Raw genomic sequence first — 22,086 nt, 5'->3', positions numbered from 1 at the left:
AATGGCCAGAGAGAGCAACAAGGTTTCTTCTCGAACACTCGCCGTGATAATTTATATCGGTGTTTTTGGAAAGAAAATGCCCTAAAGACGCTCAACTTTTTGAGCGCCACCTGTCGTTCGGGACCGCGATACTCAATAAATTGAGCGCCACGACAGACGACAGTCAGCTGGCGCTCAAAAAATTGAGTGCCGGCCAGCATCTACACTCAATTTTTTGAGCGTTCTCCGTGACAGGTGAAGTCGGTACTGGCTGCCATTTTTGATGTTATGTTCGTTGAAATACGTTAAACTGAGTTGAAACAGAAATGCAGGAAGTTGAATGCTACGTGGTACTTAAACTTTTCACAAACCCATGGCATCATGTCACATTTTCCGCTAGTAGTTTTATCGGTCGCCTTTCGGATTCGGCACACCTCAAATAATTATACAGGGCTTGAATAATCCGTATGAATACTGTATTGATATTCTCTGACTGTACTGGGAGAAGGGAATACGTGAGTCGTGAATACAGAAAGATATCCACCCACGCTTGAATATTGGAGAATTATAGCAGGAAAAACTGTATTGCCACGGTTACAACTTACAAGGCCATCGGCCGCAAACAAACAAAAATACTATACAATGTGGGTTAGATTCACAAACATCATCAAGTGTGGAACACAGAGACGAGCAAAACATCACATTCCAGCCCGACCACATTGGAACCGGGTGACCTGCGACCGGAACCTGCGTCTTGCCAGCATACACCACAAAAGCAGGAGCAGTGTCGTACTGCTTTGATCCAAAATATGCCATATAACAAATCATATAAACGACCTAAGCTCGGACTAAGCTTATCATTATCAAATCCTTAACATGTAAAGGACAAATGGAAACATCGAGTCTCAGACCAGCAGTAGTAACCATCACAGTAGCAACATCACAAAGAACACGCGGCATTATCAGACAGCCGTTTTGTTATCGGGCTACAGGCGGCGACGGCGTGGTTGCAGACCAGCTGCGAGGTAGCGGCGTGCGGGCAAAAGGCGCGGGCACACCTCCATGTGGCCGTGCGGACAGTGCGCGGTCGGCGTCGCATAGTGGGCGGCATCGGGCTGTCCCGGGGCCGTCGAAGCCGCACAGGTTGTCGGCGCATGTGGGCGCGCGCGGTCACCACGGCCAGCTGCTCACCGCCAGCACAGACTGCGCAGCGTCGCCGCTCCGCCGGCCAGAGCACGCAGACAACCCTTCTTGCAGTCGCACAACACGTCGCCAAACTCATTCACCTGCTCCACCATGTTGTTGATGTCACCGAGTCGTTCAAGTTGTGGCTCGTGCCGTCGAGCATGACCTGCCCGATCGGACACGGGTCAGCGGCTTCTGCTCCAGCGAAGTCTTCATCTTGGTGACGTCTTGCTGATCTCCACAAAGGCTGAGCAGATGACCTTACCCACAGGGACGGCCGACGTCCTCGCCAGCGACCGCTTGGTTGTGCAGACCTGCCAAAAAAAGAAAAGCTGTTTGGTGATCTCAAACGATTTTTTTTCTTTATGCAGTGGAACAAAATGGAAAATATGTCATACAACAGGAACTAAAAAAGCTGCAGCCTAGGTCGTCTAAGAAATGGGTGCAACATTGATAAAATTCTTCATTGAATAAATTCTGCAAATGCTTTTGATAAAATGTGTGGTGATTATAAGGAGACCACTTTACTATAAAATTGCTCAGGATTCCCTATTTGGACCTGTCAAAAAATCCTGACTGCACACCAACAATGAGCAATAAATCCGAAACCTCTACCAGGTACCTAGGGATAATTAAATTCTGATTCAGGAAAATATTTCACATCATACAAATAAAAACCTTCACTATATTGAAACTGAAAATGTGATGCCGATCCAGTGACCTAAGGGTTTCAAAGTATCATAATGAATTAATCTATTATAAATTTGGTGGTGACTGCCGACTGGCGTCTGGCGGCCTAGACCTTGAGGCTTGAAAGTGGCCTTCCTTTTCTGTTGACTCCGATCCTCCAGATGGAAATGATATAAAGGATCATTTTTATCTTATTTCATATGAGCCAGTCAGCAAAGTGGTTATCCTGTTTCAGCATTCACACACACAATAGTTGACTGTCAGTCTGTCATGCTGTCAGTGTTGTGAAGTAACGAAGGAGTTGAGTTTTGTTGATTATAAATTGTGATGTTATGTAAAGGACTGGAAAATGAATGTGAAAACTACGGAAACATATTGGCAGAGTATTGTCACTTACTATCATGGCATATGGATAGAGAATACATTCAAATTAATAAGAAATGCCAAATATCAAGGTACTCAATCACTGATAGCAGTGGACTATCATATGTTTTAATGTCAATTATATGAAAGTTAAGACTGAAACTACCTTTTACCTCATCATACCTAATGAAAAATTGTGTGAAGAAAACATTCACAGCCTCTTTGAGCACTTAGACCACTAAAAAACAAAAAAATTCACGTAAATATGTTGTGTCTCCTTCCTTCAAAACATCATATCGGATGGCGCCACTTTCGTCGACAGTCACTTATCTGCACGCAAATCGAGGAAAACGTGAATTGATTGACGTTTACGTGTTTCCAAATTTAAAATCACAGCATATTCAAACTTTTCAGTGTACCTTTTAACATCTAAGTATAACTAAAACGATAAAAACTTGCCTTCAACACAAGGACGACGACAACCACGCGACCGGAGACGTCGCGACGAAATAAACAAACGGCGCCGCCAAATGAAAAATATTCTCCGATATGGATAATGTGAAATTGAGTCGCAATCATTTTGGGTAGTATGAAAAATGCTCTTTCCAACAGAACCCTAGTAAAAAACGTGAATGGACAAAAAATAACTTTTATTTCGACATAAATATTGGCCTGTTTTTAAGTCATCCTGGTATGCCGTAAGATTTCGACCTATAAATTGGTGTTCCCCCAATCGTTGAAGCTTGAGCAGTGAAAAATATGAAAGCCTAATCTGTTTTGCATCATTAGTGATTCTCCTAGGGTGTTGCCATTTCTCCCTAGGTGTTGCGAGTTGCTTTTGCAAAACGTGTTCCTGAAACGGCTCAATTTTTTGAGCCCTCAGCATTACGCCTATGGGAGCCTCTGACGTCACACGCTCAATATTTTGAGCGCTCAATAATTTGAGCTTTTCCCCCTTGTGCGTGGGACTGATCTCCAGAACTTGAATTATCCAGATTATTTTTATCGGGACATCGCTGAGGTCACTGGAGGTTACAATGGAATCAAAATGATGCCTGATCGAATTCTCCGTGTCATATTACACAATCAGGACTTCAAATCGCTGAAATTCGATGTACTTACCCCAAAAACGAAATTCTATAAGTTCCAAAAGTTCTCTCTTGTCAGTTTCAATTATACCGGAGCTACAGGCTCTCACGTAATAAATTCAGTTGGGGAAACTACGAGGAGCCAAACAAAAATTGGATTAGCCAATCAACGGCTGGAGTGGGCGGGGCGATGACCATATATGGTCATAAAATCAGACAACTTCATCTTTTCAATGCATCCTAACATTCAAATGAAAAAATAAGGCATAAAAATGTTTTTTAACCACACAAGGCCCACACTCACTCGGTGCACAATTAACTGGCGGCTCTAAATCGTAGAGTTACAACACAAGGTCAATCAGTGATTGGCAAATATGGCGGATTGAAACAGACGCGCCAAAAAATGTAAGCAGTACCGTGGTTTAAAAATGTCATTATTTTTATTATTTTGTTTATGGTTTTTCTAATTGTGGTTAAGTTATTATTTTAAAGTTAGAATTCTTTGTTTATCGTAATTAAATTAAATCTTTTAACAATTTTTCTTTCAAAACACCAATCCATTTATTGAATGGCCAGCTGATTGTGACGCCCAGAACCTGCAGAAAAGCCGTTTTCCTATCGCCATTTTCGAGTCAATTCGCCGAATTGAATCAAATCACACTAATTCCTAGTGGAAAATGGAAGCCTTTTCTCTCCGATAAGTGGACGCGATACCGCAGGTACCGGCTTGTTATACCGTTTTTCACCCTTAATAGCGGGGGCTGCATTTATGCCCATATATGGTCATCAAAAGTCCATTTTTTGACCAATCCATTTTTTGACTTTCGCCTCGTAGTTTCCCCAACTGAATTGAAATAGTTGTATTTAGGGAGCTACACAGTACACACACCAAACACACACAGCAGCATGGCTTCATGCGCTATAGATAGCCTTCCGTGCGCCAATTATTTATAATTTGAATAGAGATGAGTGCACTAAATTATTACATGAACTGTAGGCCTGCTATGGCCAGCGTGCTGTCCCGTACTCGGGCTGAGGCAGTGCGGTGCCGAACGGTGACGGTGCCGATATTTTCTCTCTCTTCGATATTTTTAGGCTAAGTGGTTGTGTATCTGGCTTCAGGCCTGATGGGCAACCACAACCTAAAAATATTTGACTTACCATTGCTCGTAATCTATTCATGCGATTGCGAGCAACTGTTTTCTTATTCCCGGGTAGGTAAAAATCAGTAGGTCAGGTAAGGTCACGTGAGGTAAGGTTGTTTTTTATTAGGCCATATATTATTTTCGATATATTTATTCTTTCTATTTTATGGAACTCTAGAGCCTCTAGAGTATCTTTTTACGTTACAATTCTGCCGCACTTGGCATACATGGCGCGTGTAAACCACAGTCACACCCAAGTTTGACATTAGCATTGTTGTTGTAACCCCACTTGCTCTAATAAAATGGCTACATGGGGTTATGTACCCACTATTGCACAGCCTGGTATCAAGCTGGTTGATATGTGGAGGATAATGAAAGCATAAAAACTTTTCTTTAGTGAATAGGAGCATTGCGTCTTGTGACTTATGTCAAGTCATTTTAAATGAAATAATTGTGATTGTAACTTTTACTTCAATTATTATTATTGCTAGTTTTGACCTTTTTAATAATAAAGTTTTATGTGTACCAATTTCATATGCCTGTGTAATGTCTGTGCGGCTTTGTGCAGTGAGCGTGTCTTGAAACAAACCAATTTATTTTGTACCTTTTTTTACTTCAACACATGTATGTCAAAGGACAAAAATGTCATGTCTATTATCATTGACACTACTACAGCTAACTTTGCCTATATTCCTATCTTTCAGAGGCATTCATCTGCTTTCCAGTGCAGTACCTAGGAGGCTGCAACTGAAACTCGCACAAAGGCAACCAAGTGTCACTTCATCAGCCTACAGTAACAGCCCATCTGTAATCAAGATATGGGTGAAGTGGCATAGATGAACAACCAGTAAACATGAAAAGATGTATTTTGTTTTGAACTATTTCTTAGCATAACTGAACAGCAAAGTGCACACTTACTGCTTTTTATGTTTGCCCTGTGTGCACTGTGCAGTTTTGAATTATTTTAACTATGAAATGCTTCTGCTAACTACTCTCTTCTTTACATAAGCTTCCTTTGTCATGCCTGTGTAATTTTGAGTTTACATGCATGATGTAGGCATGTTAGCATGTATTTTCCTTGGCTTCATAAAACTACTGCCAAGCATTTGTTATGGACATTGGTGCTACCTATATATGATGCTTCAGATGTGTCCAGTAGTTGAAGAAGGGAGAAGAGTAGTAGGACAGCTGATAGGCTGATAGCTATTACCAAAATATGTGCTTGTCTGCACTTCGGGCTGTTCCATCATATGCAACCTCTATTTACTTCCTTGCGTTAGAAACACCCCATCTTTTGTTTCTTTCCTGTGCGCCCATTGTTTCCGTGGTGCTATAAACGTCAAGTTTGAAGTTGGTATCCAAGTGAGCAAAATTTGCATTATTTCAGGCCGTCTTGAATCATTCGTCTTGAATTATATCCCTAACTGACATCCTGTTATTTGTCCTGCAATGTCTGTGCCTGTGTCCGCCCTTACCTCCGGCTCCAGCCTCCAACCAGGCCTGCTGAGCTCTGTCGCCGGCGCGGTGTGCCGCAACGTGCTGTTTCTCCACTCCACCCGACAGCTGCTAGGAATCATCCTGTGCCATGCGCCATGCGACACAGCAATTGTAAGCTGCAGGTCACATTCGGAATGATTGGCTCCGCGTATGTGCATCCGGCCGCGGGTGCTAGTCGATATCAGGGACGTGGGTCGGACCAGGGTATATTGAGTGAAGGGTAGGACGAACTTTGGTAGGAATTTCTAGTATAACTACTAGAAAACCTACTATATGTGGTCGGGACTAGCAAAAACTTAGTTCAAACTAGAATATGGTAGCGCTTATGGTTGGCAGTCGTGACGCGCACGTGACATTCATTTATTAAATTTCTTAAATAACAGGTTTTAGGGGCCGATTAGGGGGCAAATACATTCAATTAGCTATTAATAATTGAGTATGCAAGCATTCCAGAATCTACATCATTCAATTCTAGCCGAAATCACGCGGCGCTCCCAGGATTCGAACTCACGACCCTCGGATCCGTAGCCCGATACGCTACCGACTGCGCTACCGAGGACCGCGCGCCGACGATCGGAGAGCCGGATCGCGGGTGCTGGCGTGCAGAGAAATCTTTACCCTGTACGCCGTAGAAGATCGGCTGGGTTTCGTGAAAAATGGTAGAGGAATTGTCGAAAGAAAATTCATCGATCTATCATTTGAGACTAAGAACCATTGATTCCTTCAAAGGTTGACCGAGATATCGCTCGCCGAAAACAGGCCATTTAACATGTAAACCCTATGGGCTGGTAGGAAATGTACGCCGTGGAGCAGCAGTGCTACCAACTAACTTCGGCGGGGGCCGGGTCGGACTGTTGTGGCGGCGTGCACTGTGTTGGTTGAAGTTGTTGTATTTCTGTTAGTGAAAAGCATTAATACATAACCGTGGCCGCAGCCCAATGTTATTGTGGATTTCAGAGGGAGTGGCCAGTCAGGGCGGTGTTTCACGGGCTGCTGCTACCACGCTGCTATCAAATTGCGCGAGCTGACGTCACACTTGTGGTAGTGTTGGAGCAATGGGCCTGTTGATGTCTCCATGGAAACCCAATTTGACAAGTCGTAAAATCGGCGTGCTGCTATCACCGGTGAAACAGGGCCCTGGAGGGCCCCATTTGGCTATAGATCCAGTGTCCAGTGGGATTGGCTAAGATTTCCGGCGATTGATAAACTCTTCTATGATAGTAAACCTATTGAGTTATGAGGGGAGGTCACGTGAGGGACCTGACCTTACTAAACTCTTGTGAAAACACGACACATACGAACGGTAAAAAACCGACAGCTCTTCTTTCTGCCAAGTGTCATCTTTCTGTGAAGAATTTCTTGGCACTGAACCACTGAGTGTCCAGAAATTGCGTTGCTTTTGGACTGTGTAGAGGCTCACGAGCGATAACATAGGTCAACAACCTGACGTACCTTAACCCTCGCACGACCAGGCCATTTCTCATAACACGAACGACCAGGGGGGGGGGTTGTTACGACCCCCCCCCCTGGCGTTTCGAAACGGAAGGTCGTAGAGCTTAGCGGAAAAAACCAACGGATTGCTCTCAACGAGATCTCGCGATTGGTGGTATATTTTTTGGTCCTAGGTCAACATTTGACCTACTTTTGACCGATCAAAGGTCAAATTTTCGGAAAAATAGACTTTTTTCAACTTTCGGCGGCGATTGCGGCAAAATGGTGGGAGATACCGACTTGAAACCTTCACTATCGTGTTCCTTGATCAATTCTGTATCGTTTGGTATGTATTTCGTTTCCCTAGCTCTAAAAATGGCGCGTTGGGAGCGCCGGAAGTCGGCAAGGTCACAGTCCGCGGCAGAAATTCGAAAAATTAAAATTTAAATTTTTGAAATCTGATTGTATTTTTGGATTTGGGAGGTCCATTTGCTCCCTATAGAAGCTAATATTGCTGCATATTCCCATTGAGGTGACAAGAATTAGCAAAATAGTGGTTCGGGCGCTTTTCAAAAATAGTACCGGACGCTGTTCCTCTTGTGACGTCATAGCTCCGTGACCTGACCTGACCCGGTCAAATTTCTTATACCATATGATAGCCAATACTTGCCCCAACATGCATGGGAAGTTTCATCACGATCCATCAACCGATGTCCGTACCACCGGCAGGAAACCTCGGGCGTTGGCACTCAGTTTGTGAAAATCCGGCCGGAGGCTGTACCTCTTATGACGTCATAACTCCGTGACCTGACATGACCCGATCAATTTTTTTTCGGCAAAAGATGCGCAAAGGTTGCCCCAGAGGGTATTGAAAATTTCAGCCCGCTACGACAAGCCGTTTAGCGTGCACTTCGAAAAAACCTCAGGGGGGGGGGGTTGATACAATCCCCCCCCCTAGGCGTTCTAGGGTTAAATATGCGACTTGTACCAGAAGATCCAGCTTGATCAAAAGATTGTACATGTCAAATTTCAGCTCTTTAGCTCAAAAGAATTTTGAGTTATCGTAAAAACCGTCAGTGTGGCACCGTATCGCCTCCCCGCGCGGTCGGAAGGTAAAAGTTCGCCGGCTTTAACTAAACAAATAGTCGTCGTATCGCAAATTCATTGACGGCGTTCGAAGCGTCGTTCAATTTACTTTCGAAACATATCCTAACATTAACATTTATCTGCCTAGCGCAATCTCCAACAAGCAAAAGTTCCGTGCATGCATCCTCATACAGTGTTAGCGGCCGCCGGCCGCCGGCCGCTGACCCACATTCGCGTCATCAGGGAATGCCGCAACTAATTTATTGTTTCCAACTTTTTTCCCGGAGCGTTCTACCTGGTTTATATAGCCTTGTGTCAAACCCACATCTGCAACCCGTACTGCAGTTTCAATCACCTTACAAGCACACCTTCTGGCAGTTTGATAGGCAGAATGGTCATTACTACCTTCTCCTCATATTCAACACATATTCCCTTTATACAGATACAGTTAAGACCTGGTTATGGTAAGCATTTTCGAGAAAAGATAGGATAAGAGTCCAAGACAAAGGTCGAGAGAAACAACACCAACATAAAACACCGACTATGTAGCACAAATACTGTCAAATTCATAAAAATCTATACATGAGTCGATCAGAAATTCACTGTAGATTTCGAAAATGGTGTCAAATGCCACTCAAATACCCCCATTCGCATGTACGAAGCAATAAAACACTGACCTTCAGTTCCGCGTGCCATTCTCCATAGGCCACTGTGTATTAAATAACGCGTTCACTGATCGCAAAAAAATGAGACCCACATATGACGCGTTTGCTACCAGCCAATCAGCGCTCGAGATGCCGAGCGCTGATTGGTGGAGAGGGCCGTCGTTAGCAGTCCATTACATGTCGTTTTCCTTGAACATGTGCGTGAGCGCTGATGCTGCTCACGGGCTGTTGCCATTTTTCGTAATGCTGAAAGCACGGGAGCGAACCCCCCTGGTCACACCACAGTGCATATCAATGCCTATGCCATACCGTGGCCTATGCCAGGGAGACACCGGTTGGTCACGTGACTCGGAAACAAAAATCAGCTGATAGAGTGGCGGAATCGCCGTAATCAAACACGAATAATTCCGGACGATAGAGCGGCAGTATAGGAGTTTTCTTTACAACAGGTAAACATTGCAATGTTTTATCATTCTATGACCAAGAAACGTTCATAAATCATATATTTCTTCGATGATTACTGCCGCAACCGACGCGCATATATTGAAGCCAGCGCATAAAGCTGTGCTTTGCGATATTATATGTAATGAAACGGCCAATACTAATAATTTGTAACAAAGCTCGAAAAAAGATGGCATTCTATCTTGCTTCAACCTTCTACTTACGCTTTTATAATAACGACAGCGACACCATACGGCCTATCCACGCTATGCAACTCCATGGCGTGTCCGGCCGCACTCTGCCGAGTGTGCCGAGATCAGAGGCGGACCATCCGCGGCAAGTCCAGCTGCACTGCCCGGTACCTGGGAGGGCGACGCCTAGCGCCGCTCTGGCCGCTCGCTTCCGCGCACAACTAAGCTACCTGGCTAGGCCTGTGGGAGGGGAGGGAGAAAACCAACAACAGTCTGATGAGCCAATGGAGTCTGTGAGCCGCGCCAATCAGCGCCCTTCCGCGCGCAGACGGGAGCTAGAGCTTTTCATCTCCTTTCCTATTTTCGCTGGTCCGCCAGTCACCAACATCGTTCCGTGCTCTCCATCTTGGCCGATTCGGCCGTGTGCGTCAGCAACAACAGTGAGAGGGAGAGAGGGGGAGAGGGAGAGGGAGAGGAAGAGGGAGAGGGAGAGGGAGAGGGAGAGGGAGAGGGAGAGAGAGAGAGAGAGAGAGAGAGAGAGAGAGAGAGAGAGAGAGAGAGAGAGAGAGAGAGAGTGTGTGTGTCTCGGATCACGCCAGGCAGCCACATGGGTATCTATTTATTTATTTTCAAGTGATCGTAAGCGTTTTTGTTTGGAACCGGGTGTGATCAGTATTTGACGCATTTCTGTGATCTGTATGATAAAACTGAAAAATAGTGAAATATATTCACTTTAATTCACATATCGCTTTTGATTCATGGTACGGCTGCTTGATTTTGCCACAACATACATACACAGCCGATCTCGGCATGTTTCTGTTCCAGAACAGCAGCTGCAGTGGACACCAAAAATGCATTCATGTTCTGACAACTTACTCCAAAGATACAAATATTTCACGACGAACTGCTAAGTTCCAGAGAAAGTATTTTCTCGCTCACAGATGCTCAACAAGAAGCGCGATTGATTGCAACTAGCACGCTCACGATTTCGAAAATAGCGCTGGCCCAAACCTGCCCCTTACATCCAAATATAATATCTTAATTCCAGCCTCTGTCCTATTTATTATTTATTAGCGCACCGAGAGTGAATGATACCACGGCGTAGCCGTCATATTACAGAGAACAAATTGCGAGACGACGTTCGAGACCCGTATCGGCGTATTCTTTACAGATCCGGGTGTCTCGCTTTCACTCTCAATCAACCCTGGCACACCATCAACCGAGCCACATCGGCTCCGACCATCTTGATCCCCGCACTGAAATCTGATGGCCGGCCCGTCATTTCATCCTATCCGTCGGCGCGCACTACACCCGAGCTCAGCCTAAAGTGCACTGTGCGGCCTTCTTCGGATGACACCTCTGAGCATGGCGCTTGCCTTGCACATGGATGCTTAGAGCCTCTTGTTCGTGCACGGCCGTTAGCATTTCAGGAGTCGGATGGTCTCGGCGGTGGCGGCGCTGGTCACCGTGGAGCCGTCGGAAGACACCGTCAGCTCGAGCGCCCTCGACCAGTGACCTGTAAAGCAGCGAGTCGCGGCATGTCAAGACGACCGTCAAGTTTCAGTCACGAAGGCCGTTATAGAAGTCACGGCGGCCGTCATATGCCAGCCGCGGCGACCATCACATAGCAGTCACGGTGACCGTCACAGGTCACGACGGTCGTCAAATACCACTACGAGCCACGGCGACCACGACTCATAGCTCATAACGTTTCCTGACGCACACTCAGCTATAATAACAGTATATAAGCCTGTACACACATTTCTCACTCTAGAAATCGAAACCCGAACCTGAGACCCATCATACGTCACGACACTAAGTTGCAGCGGCACCTGCATTAGCAGACATCCCATCCCGGCAACACAAAAAGTTCTCCCGAGCCACCCACCTAAGGACGCGGTGACGGGTCACAGAATTGCCATCACGTCGCTGATCTAGTGACGAAAAGGGACACAGCTGACCTGTGGACGCGTTGGTTCACACAATTAGGTACTGACCTGGAGATGATGTGATAGTTTCTGGTCAATGTCGATACGCGCGCCGCGTGGCTGGCCATCACACTCTGCCACCTCCGGATGACGTTCTACAGCTGGATCGACACGCTGTCTCCAGAACCACCGCCAGAAACAAGCCTGATGGAGGATGATATGATCAAAACTAAAAAACCACAAAGCACACAATGAAGACGACAAAAGCGGCGGCAGGCACATAATGACGATTGACGACCTATAACTAAATCAGCTTATTCAACGTCAAAAAAGGCTGCAAATGTCTATATTTTACTAGTCAAACGCCCGTGATATGCTGATGTGCCTAGCTAGATGTAGCTTGACTTTCCGAATGTGGCCTAACCCTCGCCCGTATGGGGGGGGGGGGTCGAACGGACCCCTCCTCGGTTTTTCGCGGATAACTCATAACTCGCATAAAAAAGACGCCGATTGCGACGAAACTTTCAGTACCCTCCAGTTGATCCATTTTACACATGTCCTTGACATTTTATGAACCTCACCCAAATGAACTTTGACCTGTGACCTATTAAGCCCAGCTGCCGAGAGCCATGGCAGCTAGTTGGGGAAGCTTCAGTCCAGATAGCATATGCAAGTAGTAGCCATTCAGCAAGTCTGGTGGGAGGCACTTTCAGCAACTGTTCGGGCGTTAATTGGATGGAGAGTCTGGGGTGTGTGCGCACCAAAAAGCAGCAACTGCACACTCAGAACATTGGCAAAACCTGGGTAAAGCGAATGAGAGAGGGAGTCAGGAATCAGGCGTGCAGGGGTAGACAGCTGAAATAGGCAAGGAGAGCAGTGGAGACCTGGAGACATTATGAGGAAACATTGGTCTGGGCAGACACCCAGGTTGAGGTGAGTTGTCAAGACTCAGTCACCCAGACTCAGCACTGACAGCACTGACATCACCATAAATGTTACCAAATGTCGTGAATAGAATAGTAAGACATTTTATAAGATTGGACCCTGGGGGAACCTCCAGGCTTCCCCCATCGGATAGTTGTCTGTCCAACCCTTAGCAGGGTGGATGTTTGGGAGAGGTGGACAAAGCCCGCGGAGGGCATGTATTTCATGATCGCTACACACATTGCAAGACTTTTTTAATATAATAACTCAAACTTATCCATGTAACTTGTCAATTACAGGACTTTGTGGGCTTTTGTTTATTAATTCTCAGAGCATCATCTTTTCTGGTGAGTTACTTGCAACACGCATTGCTGCAAGCTCCAAAAGCACAACTCGAAATGGCCAACCATAGCTGAGGGTCTCAACCTGAAGCAGGAGATTGAGACGCAGAAGAGAAGGAGAGGATCAGGATCATGGAAACAAGAGAGCAGAGGACCAAAATGAATCTGGGTGAGGGGTTTATATAGACTTGACTTCAGGTAGACTAGGTACATACTTCGGGATAGGTACCTACCTAATAATCCCGATGGCAAATCAATATAAAACTATTTTGATTTGTATCTCAACTAACCACAGAAAAGAAACTTGACACAGATCCACCCCACCCGGCACAGATAAACTCACAATAAAAATACATTTCAAAATCCGTTTCCTGTTCCGTGGCCTATCAAAAACAAATCCAACAAGAAAATTCAAAGACAAAGCCATGCTGAATAGCTTGAAACTTAAAAGTGTTCTCAATCAGTAAAAGAAACGCCGTTAAACCAATCAAATACAAAAGCTGGCGTTTGCTAGCGATAGCAGTACAGAAAACTGCGCGCAACTGCGGGTGATAATTATGGTCGGCAGTTTTCAATACCACGTTTCGTAAAGTTCCCGCGTTTATTTTGTTTAAAAACCTATACCAATAGATACAAAATTCAATTTTGTTTACTATCATGCTTTAAATAGACCCCACATCGGTCTTCTTTTCTATTAATATGCCATTAACTCTCACCGTGTGACTTTAGGCGGCAAGGAAGTCAACGCACACCAGACCAAAATAATGCATCTTTTAATTCTTAAACTGCAATAAATCATACATATTTTGGAAGAAAATTGAATTTTATTTCAATAAAGGGTCTTTTTGAGCCCAACAATGACTAGTTCGCCATCTAGCTATGTTTTCGTCCAGAACTGTTTTGTATTCAAAATTCGAAGTTTTAGAATTAGACGTAAATCTTTTTAATTTCCCGCGTTTCTTACGTTTTGACATTTTCATATGTTATAATGTAAGCGATTCTGTTAATTTTAGTGAAATATTTAGACCCCACATCGATCTAGTTTTTGAGAATCATTACATATAGTGGAACAGGGTAACCATGGACAGCAATGGTGGTTATGTATTGAACATCAACTAAACACAGTTTCCAACCTTTAAAACGCAACAAAAGGCACAGAATCTGATAGATAATTCAATTTTGATATTTTTTGACCATGTTGTAAGCCCCACATCACTGAAGTTACTCGACAATTCATGGTAGAGCATTGGCAGGTCCGGTAGGCTGAACAGCTCAGAACCAAGGTAATTTCGAAATTCAACAAAAGGGAGTTGGCCTTTGATATTACTTTTTGTCCTTCAATTTTAAATTTTGATTGTGAAAAATTAATTTTGTCCATGAACAATCCTTGCAACTTAAGATATATAATTTTTGAAATGGCGGAGATAGCCAACAATTTATCCTTACCTTACCTTACCTTAGTTGGTCATCGGGTTATAAGGCCACTCGGCCTATGGGTCCCGCTCGTATCGAGTGAAAGGCATAATCGGAGAGGCTATGGTCCTTAGTACAGGGTAGGGATGTCGAACATCACGCTCGACCAGTGCCGGTCCAGCCGCGCCTTGAAAGACGACAGCGACTCAGCAGCGACAACGTCTGTTGGCAGGGCGTTCCAATCGTTGATGATTCTGACGCTGAACGCGTTCCTGCGAGAAAGATGCTTGGCGTTTGGCTTCCTCAGCTTCCACTGGTGGCCTCGCGTGTTTTGCGCTTCGTGTCTCGTCAGCAGTGACTCAAGCGGCACATCCAGAAGTCCCGGGAAGAGCTGGTACACGGTCACCATATCTCCACGACGACGGCGGTAGTGCAGCGATGGGAGGCCGAGGCGGCGAAGCCTGTCAGGGTACGGCAGGTCTCTGAGGTCCGTGATCAGGCGGGTCGCGCGTCGCTGCACCCTCTCCAGTCTCTTCTGGTCTTCTTTGGAGAATGGACCCCAGATGGCGTTCCCAAACTCGAGGAAGGGTCGGACTAAGGCCTTGAAAAGAAGAGGTAAAGTGAACTCATCCAGGTTCGCAAACGACCGACGGATCACTGCGAGTATCTGTGAAGCCTTGGCGGCGGCAGCGGCTGTCTGCTTGTGGAATCTTAGCTGCCTGTCGATGATAATACCTAGGTCTCGTTCCTCCTCGCAGGTGGCGACAGCAGTTCCATTCAAGTGGTACGTGCGGTCTGGGTTGTGGAAGCCTAGGTGCATGGTCTTGCACTTCGCACCATTGAAGGGGAGCAGCCATGTCTCCGACCAGCGGACCAGAGCGTCGATGTCGTCCTGCAGGCCATCGTGGTTGGCAGTCATCTTGCAGTACAGCTTGGTATCGTCTGCGAACATCTTCACTGTGTTGGTGACCTGTGCTGGCATGTCGTTCACATACACTGTGAAAAGTGCAGGACCGAGGACGGTGCCTTGCGGAATGCCGCTTGTTACTGGAGCCCAGGCTGACTTGCATCCCCGAACAACCACCCTTTGAAGGCGCTCAAACAGGAAGGCCTGGATCCAGTTCAGGAGTCGACCCGACACACCATAAGACCTCAACTTGCCTAGGAGTCGCTTGTGTGGTACCGAATCGAATGCCTTGGCAAAGTCTAAGTACGCCACATCAACAGGAACTCCCTCTTCCATGGCAGCAGTCCAGTCCTCAATCACCCCCAGGAGCTGTGAGGTGCAAGACCTTTTGGGGAGAAACCCATGCTGAGCCTGATGTAGCTGGCCAGTTGAGGTTAGGTGTGCAAGTAGGCTGTCCCTTACCAGTGACTCAAGCACTTTGCACGGCACTGCAGTGAGACTCACGGGTCTGTAGCTTGTTGGCTCCTGACGATCTCCTTTTTTGAAGATGGGCGTTATCTCCCCTGTCTTCCACTCTGCGGGTAGACATCCAGAGTCCAGAGATTTCCTGAAGAGGAGACTGAGGGGGTAAGATAAGACGCTCGCAGAGTTACGAAGTACACTGGGTCGGATACTGTCAGGCCCTGGGGAGCTTCGTGGGTTAAGTGCAGCCAGTTTTGCTTCAACCTTCTGGGGAGACACATCGACATCTTCCAGTGACGGACCGTTGAAGCTGCCGTCTAGAGTCGGTGTAGTGCCAGGTCCTTCAACCGTGAAGACACTGCCAAAGAAACTGTTCAAGATGTTTGCAATCTTCTGGCTATCTGAGACAACAGAGCCGTCTTTGTCCTTCATGGTTGCAAGATGGCTTCTGGTCCGGAGTCTGGTGTTGGTGTACCTCCAGAATCCTTTTGGGTTGTGCTTTAGGTCTGCAGCAAGTTTCCTCTCATAATCCTTGCGAAGACTCCTGGTCAGCCTCCTCAGCTCATTGCTGCAGCGCTTGAAGCGGGCGTGGTCAAGCAGGCTCTGGGTACGACAGTAGGTGCTCCAAAGCAACTTCTTCTTTTTCCTCAGCTGGAAAGCCTGGCGATTCATGTAGAAGTTCACATTTGCATGTTTCTTCCTCTTGGATTTTCGTTAATGCTTCACAGATTCATACATGGCGTGGTCTCTGATCATAAATCAAAAATATATATACAAATAATAAAACTCATTGAAATTTGTTGCTTAGTTCTCTTTTTTAGACTTAAAGGGACCCTCCCACCTTCAAAAAAGTTAATGAATTGGCATGAAAGTGATGTCGCTCGGTTCAGAAAGAGCAAAAACGAATATCTACCAAATTTCATCGAAAAATATTCACCGGTTTTCAAGATATTAGACTTTTACTTTTGTTCACTTTTTGGGATCTCCGCTGTTCCTAGCGACTTTATTTGAAAGTGCGGCATTTGTTGCGCGCAAAGCAGTATATACCACCGCGTGCTACAAAACGTTTTAGTCAAACATTTAACGGACGTTCGAAAGCCTGATGACGTCATCAGATTCCCGTAATGGTTAAGAGATAGGGACTACGCTGGTCCCACCCTGCAAGTAAAGGGAAGACATTTCTTGAACACCATAAAGCTGCGGGGGTTGCGACCAGGATAAATGGTGGTTTCTGAGCCTGGCCGCAAACTTGGCTATCTCAACTCAAAACTAATGTTAAGGTGGGAGGGTCCCTTTAAAGGGTCAGCTGAAAATAGTGGTCAAAATACCTTAGTGTTGTAATTTCGAACCGGTTTTACCTAGTACTCTATATATACCGTGGCCTATGCAAGGTTTATATAGCATTGCATCAATATAAATAACATCGGCGTAATAAATGAAATAACTGCGTAAACATCGAAATGGTGTCGTCGGTGTCTAATTTCGTTGTACGAAATACGGTTGGTATAAGTGTGATACATCAAAAATTACTGTCCATTGCTATCGCCCGTGAAACAGGGCCCTGGTTGGTGTGTTTGATTTGATTTGATGAATGTGCTTGATTTTTTTCAGTTTGATGCTGCCTGCAAATCTACATGCTCATAAACTTGAGTTTTTTTGTTGCATAATACAAGTCAAGTTACAAGCCAAGACCCAGAGAGTAGAGACTATCAGAGACTGTTATGCTACTGTAGATTGTAGAGCCACTTGAAGTTCCAACTGCAATTACGAGTCATGGCATTCCATCCAATGGTAGAAGAGTATTTGAACATGCCACCTGTGACCAGAGCATACACCACTGGGTGCATTCTAACCACTCTGGCTGTGGTAAGTGTCAGCTGATGCGGATAATACTGCTCACGGGAGCACTGCCGCTTCAATGCTATTGGCCATAGTGTCTAATGGTGGCGGCCATATTGCGCAGACCAAGAACCGGCCTCCGCCTGTGTTGAGGAATAGGGAATTCGGGACCTCGATTAACGTTTGCGGCCGCCGTATCCGTTACGTTCAAGTTACGTAGGTCGGAACCCGGCATCTCACGCAGAATTGAGTGGGGAACACGATCAAATCTTCAGAATTCCTCAAATTCACTTGCTGGACCATCGCCTTTCTACATTTGCCCCGGTCAAGAGGGGTTGATTGAACCCACCTCGCTAACGCGCCGCTAATTCAACTAAAATTTAAGGCCTGGTCGTAAAGTGGTCGTAAAGTGGTCGTATGAGGCAGAGTACAATGCAGAGTGACTGATAGGAATCCGCTTTAAAGGTCTCAGGTCAACCGGTGACCTCTGAGGTCAGGTCAAGTGACCTAAGGTACGGGCTCGGGCTCGGTTTTTGGTAAATAACTTCGCAAAAAATGGCCTTAGAGCCGCGATTTTGGCATAATCGTGTTCACCTGGCTCAGGCGCATCGAGTGATATACTTTTTGTTAGGGTGAGGTCAATTTACGGAATTGACCTCGTGACAAGGGCAGGTCAGAGCTCTCAGGTCACGAAGCTGGTCGAGTAAGGTCATGCTGCATATCTTTCAATTCGGCAGGTCTTTCTGAGTCCATTTGTGGCTTTCCCATATCTCTAGCTCAATTTGATCGGGAGTTATTGAAGAAAAGTTTATGACCCTTGTGACGTCACAGATGACGTCACGCAAGGGTAACAATGAAAATGTGAAGCATTGGACCTTGCAAGGAGTGCATGAAATCGCGATTCTATGTATATGCTTGAGATAGTTTCAGATCATTCCCGGCACCAAAATAGTAATTTCCATATTTCCCCATTGACTTATAACGGTTTAACGTATAAGTTCCCTGTAGTTGAGGATTTTTTAAGATGTCATCTTGTTCTCCACTCAATTCTGCGTAGGATGCCGGATTCCGTGTCTACATAGCTTGAGCGTGACGGATGCAGCCGCCGTAAACGTAAATCGAGGTCCCGAATTCCCTATTCCCCAACACAGGCGGCGGCCGCTTCCTGGTCTGCGCAACATGGTGGCACCGTTGGACACCATCTGGTGGCCGATGCGCCTTCCACATTATATAGTTCAGTGATACTGCTAGTTATGATACAGTAAGCCTGGGACTTCTGGATTCATCATTTCAATGCGGACTACCAAGCATGTTTGAACTTTGAGGTGGACCCTTTGCGGTGAACCCTTTGCTGAGCTTTTCTTCAAGTTGTCAAGTAATGAGTTTTGCTTTTCCGATAGTTTAATTACATATAGGATTTTTTGTTAAATCCAGAATGCTGAATGAAGGTAAACATTGGCTTGGTAGGCGTCGAGGGTCGCAGTGTTGGTTCACAAGCAGGCACTTAACCCGGCAGGCGGTGGGCCTCCCGGCCACCTTCCGCGCGGTGGGGGGGGGGGGGGCATTTTGTTGCCCCCCGCATCTCCGAAACTACTGGACGGATCCGAAAAATTCAAAGGCGTTCGATAGCCCTGTCAAATTTGTTGAAGGAAACCAAATTTCATTGACCTCGGGGTCACCGATGACGTCACAGGTCAGGTCAAAGATAAAATGTTTCACCGTTCACGGGTCTTCTAGGGAAAGCGCTATAACACCGAGGAAAACGTATTTTGTCGGAAATCAGCGATAGGGCGTCAGTTGTCTAGTACATATGTTGCTATTAGAGGTCACAGGTCAGGTCACCAAGGGTCACCACATAAACCCAACTTTACTTAGGTTATGCGATGCATGTTTTATGGCCAATTTTTCATTTCCAACTCAATGGTGTTGGTTATAAGACCATCAGGTACAGTTTAGGTCACTTTCTGGTGGAGGTCAGATCAAGGTCAGGTCAAAAAAGGTCAAATTTCTAAGTTGATAGTTTTCCATAAAATGGGTATTGATTCGATGCAACTCATCACGGGGAGTATAATGGTGGTCTTTGTTTTACGCTACGAGGTCTAGAATTGCTAAAAATTGAGTTTGAAAATTTGACATCAATTTTGAACAGTTTTTTTCGCTATAACTTGGCCAAAAAAGAGGTATCGATCTCAAATTTGGTATGTAGATAGAAAGCGGTAGAGACTATCATATATATTCCGGTTTTTCGAAATTCAAAAAACTTTTTGAATTTTTCGGCTATTATGTTCAAAAAATTGTTTTATTTTTGGGGGCAAAATCCAAAAAATTCAAAAATCCGAGATAGCAGTTTTGTAGCCCTGTCAATTCTACACCGTTCATGTCTGAAACATTTTTCTGTATCTCTAAAGTTGTAGGCCTGACATTTCTTCCCGCGAAACCATTTTTTGGGTCGAAAATGGCAGAAATGACGTCACTCTGACGTCATTAGCGGCCAACCTATCATAGCCTTTGGATTTTTTTTTTGTCACAATGTGCAATAGCTTTTCACGGGAGGGTACAGAAAGTTTGGTAACGATCGGCGAAGCGGTTCTAGAGATATATCGAAAAAACCAAAAGGGGAGGGGGCAAAAAATGCACCCCCCCCCCCCCACCGCCTGGAAGGTTAAAGAATATATCAGCATTATCTCCGCTCCTTGTTATTGTCACATCTGCGTGACATGTCGTGCATGACGTCAGTAGCGGTTGAACACTTTCAATTAAGGGGGGAGGGGGGCACTGCCGACTTTTGGTCCCATTCTTTCCATGCAACGCCCATAGGGCTTATGTTAAAATGCCAAAATCAAAGGGGGGCACGGTGCCCCGGTGCCCTCCCCGTTCCGCCGCCTATGCATGACGTCACATCCACCCTCAAGCCGTTTGGTAGACAAATCTCAATTTAAGCTCAATTATGATAGCGCGTTAAAAAGTGCACCGCTTACATAGATATGTATCCAGATAAACGTGTTTTGTAACAGGATGACTGGTTGGCACATCACTTACAATCCCTACATTTTCACAGCAATTAGATCTGGTGTCGCCATTTCAACTGTACTTCAATCCAAATCTGATAGTTTCACAGTGGCAGGTAAGCAAGTTTACATGCCTCTGCAGCTACTAAATCGGTAGATGATGAACGTTTCCTTGTGCGCTGTTCATATGTAGTCTGTAGAACATCCGTGGAAAATTTCACTCTTATCGTTTGATAGTCAAATGAGAGAACGGTCAGTTATAGTAGTGCAGTAGTAGTCTAGTGATAGTCTCATTATTTGTCAGTAGTAGTCTTATTATTTGTCATTCTGTGCACTGAATGCAAAATGTCAGTGTCAGGAATTGGACCATGTCGGTACTGTTTGCCCACCTTGCAGGTATGGCGACTCGTCACGACGTTCCTGTTCTTCGGTCCGGTGGGCTTCACGTTCCTCTTCAACCTGATCTTCACGTACCGCTACTGCCGCTACCTGGAGGACGGCTCGTTTCGAGGCCGCACCGGCGACTTTGTCATCATGTTCGTGTTCGGCGCCGTCTGCATGGTGCTGTGCGCGCTGGTGGTCAACATGCTCTTCCTCGGACAGGCCTTCACCATCATGCTGGTCTACGTGTGGAGCAGGAGGAACCCGTTCATCAGGATGAACTTCTTCGGGCTGATGAACTTCCAGGTGAGAGGACGAGGTGACAGCAGGCTATGTTTCAATATCCACCGAGATTTGATGTCTATTGCGACAGGCCCGAAACGAAAGGTCATCAAAGCAAGTGTGGAGGTTTTCATGTCGTTTGTTCATCTGCAGAGACATATTAGTGGAAAACTGCAGGTCTCGCCGAGATTTGAACTCGGATCGCAGGATTCAGAGTCCTGAGTGCTAACCGTTACACCACGGGGCCATAGCCCGCTGTTGGCGATGGAATATTTGGTCTGGTAAAAGAATTGCTTGAAGTGATCAGAGCTAGTGATGTCAACTACAGAAAAACCAAATACCAACCAAAATCATGAGGGAATACGAAAACCAAACCTACTTGAGAACATGAATGATGTACCAACCTTTTCAACCTCTTATACGCTAGTGCGGGTTCATAATACCAACAAAATACCAAATGCATTAGCCTGGAAATACCAAGTTGGTATCAGTTCGGTATCAGTGTACCAAAAAGTTGGTATCCGATTGACATCTCTGATCTGAGCCCGTCTCGCACCTGTCGTTGTAGGCGCCGTACCTGCCGTGGGTGCTGCTCGGCTTCTCACTGCTGCTCGGTAACTCGGTGTCTGTCGACCTAATGGGTATCGCAGTCGGACACGCCTACTTCTTCCTGGAGGACGTGTTCCCCAACCAGCCGGGCGGCTTCCGGCTGCTCAAAGTGCCCCACGGCATGTGAGTATCGCCAGCCGCGGGCGGACCGAACAGTTTTGGGGAGGTGTCTGTCGGTGTCTCGCTGCGCCGCTTCATAGATGTAGAATTTTCCTCAGTTTAGGTGGGTAA

The 22,086-nt window shown here is 45.8% G+C and overlaps 1 protein-coding gene and 1 non-coding gene across 9 annotated transcripts in view; one reads left to right on the top strand and one right to left on the bottom strand.

The window, feature by feature from the left end:
- Window positions 1-22,086, top strand: part of LOC122371295 (derlin-2-like) — a 34,561-nt gene that overhangs the window by 10,849 nt on the left and 1,626 nt on the right. Inside the window, exons 1-5 of one of the 8 annotated variants that reach the window (XM_043347518.1) lie at window positions 4,386-4,519; window positions 17,348-17,602; window positions 20,634-20,699; window positions 20,980-21,270; window positions 21,815-21,978. In XM_043347518.1, the coding sequence (XP_043203453.1) occupies window positions 17,510-17,602; window positions 20,634-20,699; window positions 20,980-21,270; window positions 21,815-21,978 (614 nt within the window). In that variant the 5' untranslated portion in view covers window positions 4,386-4,519; window positions 17,348-17,509. The other 7 variants (XM_043347499.1, XM_043347564.1, XM_043347526.1 and 4 more) reach the window with 7 other exon arrangements.
- Window positions 21,422-21,493, bottom strand: Trnaq-cug. Its single transcript has one exon. It is a non-coding gene; the product is annotated as a tRNA-Gln (tRNA).

Source organism: Amphibalanus amphitrite, unplaced genomic scaffold, assembly GCF_019059575.1.
Source record: "Amphibalanus amphitrite isolate SeventyFive unplaced genomic scaffold, NRLGWU_Aamphi_draft 000035F_arrow, whole genome shotgun sequence".
In the NCBI taxonomy this organism is placed as follows: domain Eukaryota; kingdom Metazoa; phylum Arthropoda; class Thecostraca; order Balanomorpha; family Balanidae; genus Amphibalanus; species Amphibalanus amphitrite.
This window is presented reverse-complemented; position numbering and strand designations above follow the sequence as displayed.